This window comes from Ichthyophthirius multifiliis (assembly GCF_000220395.1).
Source record: "Ichthyophthirius multifiliis unplaced genomic scaffold scaff_1120509251156, whole genome shotgun sequence".
NCBI classification, from domain to species: domain Eukaryota; phylum Ciliophora; class Oligohymenophorea; order Hymenostomatida; genus Ichthyophthirius; species Ichthyophthirius multifiliis.
This window is the reverse complement of record NW_004086150.1, coordinates 24117-29533: the sequence shown is the minus strand read 5'-3', so window position 1 is coordinate 29533 and position 5417 is coordinate 24117. Positions and strand designations below refer to the sequence as shown.

At 15.3% G+C, this 5417-nt stretch overlaps 1 protein-coding gene across 1 annotated transcript, besides 1 other annotated feature; it reads right to left on the bottom strand. All coding sequences in view use genetic code 6, as the record gives it.

Moving 5' to 3' along the window:
• Positions 1–267: 267 nt before the first annotated feature.
• IMG5_150800 (hypothetical protein) lies at positions 268–1244 on the bottom strand (the record flags this gene model as incomplete). Its single annotated transcript, XM_004030872.1, has 2 exons — positions 701–1244; positions 268–631 (listed from the first exon to the last, which is right to left on the bottom strand). Coding segments are annotated over exons 1-2 (889 nt in total), but the record flags the coding sequence as incomplete, so codon positions are not given.
• A 4046-nt stretch (positions 1245–5290) lies between these two features.
• Positions 5291–5350: a microsatellite.
• Between the last annotated feature and the right edge of the window lie 67 nt (positions 5351–5417).

Below are 5417 nucleotides of genomic sequence, written 5' to 3'. Positions count from 1 at the left end.
TAGCCTTAAAATCATTATTTTCTTCTAATTCATCATTATATTACTTTGCTAAAAGTTCAAGCTATTAACCTTATTGAGCTATTTTGTTTTTTTGAGAATTTATTTGATCTTCAGCTTTTTTCAAATTAAATTCGGAAATTGTAGATTTATTTCTCCATTCATCTAATTAGTTTTCTTTTTATTCTAAAAGCATTTTTTATCTTTCATTTTCATTTTATAAATTTTCTAGTATTTTAAAATATTTTTATATAAAATATTAATAATTTTTTACATAATTTAATATCTAAATCTTGGGATTTTTGTTCATATTTTTATGCTTTATGTAATTGTTCTTATAAATTTGATAATTAGTTCCTTTATTGCTCTTGTTCTTTGTTATTATGGAGTATTTATTTATTTAATTTATCAATTTCTTGGTTAAGTTAGGCAATCTTTTACTCTTATACTTTAATTTTGCCTTCTTAAAATTTTGCTTTTTCACATTATAACTATAATTCATGTGCTTTACCCATTTCTTCATTTAGAAGTTAATTAAGTTTTTTTATTTAATTTTCTTAGTTTTTAGATTTTTCTTAAAATGAATTTAAATTACTATTTATGTTTTCTAATTCTTTAATTTTATCAATAAGGTCTTTTGTAAAATATTTTTTTTGTTTTTTTTTAACAAAATAAAATAATATAAAAAGTAAATTTTATTTACCTTCATTTTATTAGTGTTTTTGCTAGACTTAATCATTTAATAATTAAAGATCTTTTCCTTATATAAAATTTTTATTTTCTTATTCTTTTAATTTAGCCTCTAATTGTATTTTTTATAAAGCTTACATTTCAAGCTCATTAATTTTAGCTTTATTATTATCACCTTCCTATACTATATTTTTTATATTTCTATTTAACCTGTCAATTTATTATTGTTATAAGTCTAATTTTCCTTCTTATTATTTACATATATCTTAATATTTTAATAAGTCATCTAATGTTTTTTGCTATTTCTAAAATTAACCTTTCCACAAGTCAACGTTATTTATTAATTAAGCTATTTAGTTATCCTTATTTTAGCAGTCTATTTCTAGTTTTTTTAATTCTTCTATTTAATCTTATTATTGATTAGTAAGTAAGTTAAGTTTTTCAAGTTAATTGTTTTTATCTTGTATGAGTGTTTTAAGTTTATCATTTTAGTTATTTAAAGTATTAAATTTATCATCTAATTAACATATTTTATCATCTTTATATTAATTAGTTTCTTAAAGTCTTATTTATTTATATTATATGAAATATATATAAAAAAATTTTTACGCATTTTTTAAAGCATTAATTTCTCCATCTTTTAATTCGTTTTACTATTTTTGTTATTACAATTAGTTTTATAATTAAAATCTCACATCTTATAATGCATTTTATAAATCATTTATTTATTCTTCTTTTTATTAATCTGTAAATTTTTAACTAGTATTTTTTTTATTTTATAAAATATTTTATATATATTTTACTTTTTTTTTAAATTATTTAATTCGTTTTCTTTTGCTAAAATAGTCTATTTTAATTATTATTATTCTTTTTCTTATTATACTTTATTATCATTAATAATATAGTCTAATTCTTAAAGTTTCTATTCATTTTAAATATTTAAATCATTTAATCTATTAATTAAGTATTTTTTAATTTTATTTTTTTTTAAAAAAAAGATAAATAATTTTATTTTACGTTTTTTTTAATTAATTAAAGTCTTTATCTTTTTATTATTGTTATTGTTTTAATTTCTAGATTTCATTTTCGTATTCTTTATTATTTTATTCCTATTAGAAATCAAGTTCGTTTATTTTTTGTTCGTTTTACATTTACAAATCAGTCATTCTTTTTTATAACGAAAAAAATACAAATAATTATATTTTTTTTTACAATCTTTTTAGTTTGCTTATATCTGCATCTTTTTAAGAAATAACTTTATTTAATTATTAGCATTCATCTTCTAATTAACTTTTTTAATTTTAAGTTTCTTCCAATTCATTTGCTTTTAGTTCTTTTTATCGACCAACTTCAGCAAAACTAAATATTATTTACAAAAATAAACAATAAAAAAAAATACTTCTTTTTCAATAAGTTTAATTAATTATCTTTATCATTTATTATCTACTTTTATTATAAAACTAAATTTTCTAATTAATTTTTAATATCAGAAGTTGCTTCGAATTCGCCTGTTTTTTACTCTTTTTCTCTTATTTATTCATTTAATCTTTAAAAAAAAATTGTAAATATAAATTAGAAATATATATTGTATATAATTAACTTTTTTTTTAATTAATTTATATAGTCATTTTTATCTTCTAATTATTTCAATAATTATTATTATTATTATTCATTTTCAATATTTGTTTTTTATAATTCTTATTATAAATCGTTTATTTTTTAATCTCTTTTTTCTATTACATCATTTAAACTAATTATTTAATTTTTTTATATTAAGTTGAATAATAATATTACGCGTTTTTTAATTAATATATTTTATTATCTTTGTCTGCAATAATAGAATCCTTTAAAAGCATTTCATTTTCGTGTTATATTTTATTTTCTTCTTATTAATTTTATAGTACATTAATTTTCTGGTCATTTTTAAAATTAGAATCTACTAAGCTATTTATATTTATAACAATATTATAAATAGAAATTTTATATTTTTACTTTCTTTTTAGTTAATTAATTAATTCATCTTTTTCTGCTAAAATTTAGTTTTCTTTTTCTTTTTCTTTTTCATATTAATATTATTAATCATCTAAATTCTATTTTAATTAATTAATTTTAAGGTCTTTTTACAAATTACTATTTAGATATTTTATTTTGAAAATTTAAAATAAAATTATTAATTGTTTACTTTTGATTTAAATTATTTATTAAATTGTCTTTTTCAATAATATCTTCTTTATGTTCTTATAATTCATATTCTAAATTTTTATTTTATAAAGCTAAATTTTCAACCTCGTTTGCTTTTTAAGCTTTTTGAATATTACAATCATTTATACTTTTTAATAAAGTTTAATATAATAATTATTTTTTATGTTTTACTTTCTTTTTAATTTATCGATTTCTCCTTCTTAATCAAGTAATTTTTTTTAAAGTTATATAACATCAGTTTAATTCTCTTATTATAATTAATCTAATTTTTCTTAAAAATCATTTATTTTTTTATCTTTTTTTTAATTATCATCTTACAAACTATTATTTTAATTAAATTTAAACTAAATTTATATATAGTAAAAAATAAAATAAAAAAAACATTTTTTTAAGTTATTAAATATTATCTTCTTTATCTTGAAGATTTTAGTTTAATTTTTCTATATCATCCTCATATTATTATTTTAGTTTTTATTATTTCATATCTAAATCATTTATTTATTTATCTTTTTGTTTTGTCGTTTCGTTTAAACTTAAAAGAAATAAAATATTTAATAATATTTTTATTAATACACTTAGTTCAGATTTTCAATAATATTTTATTTATTTTTTAAATCTTGATCGAGTTTTTTCTTTTCACCTTCAAATTATTTTTAAAGTAAATCTGATTTATTCTATAAATCATTTATTTTTTTATCTTTAATTTGATTTGTTTACTCTAATCTGTTAAAATTTAATTTTTTACAATAAATTTATTTTTTATAAAAATATTTTATACTCTTATTTCAAATTACTTAATTCTTCTTGTTTATCAGTCAACTGTTAGCTCAAGTCTTGTTAATCGTTTTTATATTATTTTTTTATTTCATTTAATTTTTATTCTAGATCATTAATTTAATAATCTTTCTTTTGATTAGTATCTTTTAGGCTTTATTATTTTTTAAAATATGTTTAATTCTATAAACATTTTTTTTTTTACTTTTCTTTTAATTTATCTAACTCTTATTATTTATCCTTTATTTGTAATTCTAATTTATTCTAGGTATTTTCTAATTATTTCTAAAGTTTTTCTTATTTATTTGCTAAGTCTTTAATTTATTCATCTTTAGATAATTCTTATTCATTTAAACTTTATTATAATAAAAATATATATATATATATATATATTTATTTAATTATTCTAATAAACTTTTTTTCAATTATTTGAGTTAATCATGTTTTTCTTATAAATCTTTTTATAAATCTTAAATTTAATCTTATTTTTATTAAAGATCATCATTTAATTTTTTAGTTTCTTCTTACATTTATTTTTAAATTTATTCATTATATTATTCTAATTCATTTATTTTATTATCTTTATCTTTTATATTACGATTTAAACTTTATAAAATATAAAAATATCAATATAATTTCTTTTAATATATTTGATTTACTTTTTTTTAAGTTATTCAACTTCTTCTTCTTTTTCTAGTAAATCGTTTACTTTAATTTGTTTTTCTTCATTTAATTAAATCAAACTAAAAGAATAAAAATAGTTTTATATTTTTTATTCGTATACTTGTTTTTAAGAAGTTCATTTTCTTTTATTTTTTAAGCAAAATCATCATTAAGCTTTTTTTTTTAATTATCACTTTATTATAGTAGTTATGAAAATTCTTCTTTTAAGTTTTTTATTTCATTTTCATTTTCTTAATTTTTTTAATTTGCTCTATAGTTTTTTTATTTATTTTTTTTAAAAAAAAAAAATTAAAAAGAAAAAAGAAAAATTATATAATATAATAATTTAAATTTAAAAAATAAACATTTTTACTCTTAACTAATTTTTTATAATTATTATTCTTTATCTTTAAATATTTTTATCTAAATTAATATTTAATAATTCTAAATCTTCTTTATTTTTTAATAAGTTTTCTATATATTCAGCTTTTTATTTTTAATCATTTTAAGCATCACTAAGTCTATTATTATATTTAATTTAAAAAATAAAAATATAATTAATATTTTTAATTACTTTTTTAACATATCATTCAGCTATATTTCTTTTTAATTAATTTTTTCCTATAATTCATTTTATAAATTTTCAAAGTTATATTTATCATTGTTATTCTATTCAATTTATTCTGTAATTGTATATTCTTATTATTCGCACATATTTTTCCAATATTCTATTTCTTCATCCTTTGCTGCAATAATTCCTATAGTTATGTTGTGCCACTTTTCCAGTCTTTTCTAGATTTCGGATTAGCGACTTATGTGGTATCAATTTAAGAAGGAACTGCAGTTGTTGTTTTTTATACTATTTTTACTCCATTATTATTTTGAGGATTACTTGAATCGCTTAGGTATGGGTTATTTTAATATTAATCTAAAGCAATAAATTAGCTTTCATAATTATATTTAATATATAATAGATGTATTTTTAATTATTTATATATATAGTAATATTTTTATTATTATATAAAAAAACACTAATAATTGGCTTTTTGATTTATATTTAATAAAAATATTTTATTTATTTATTAATATAT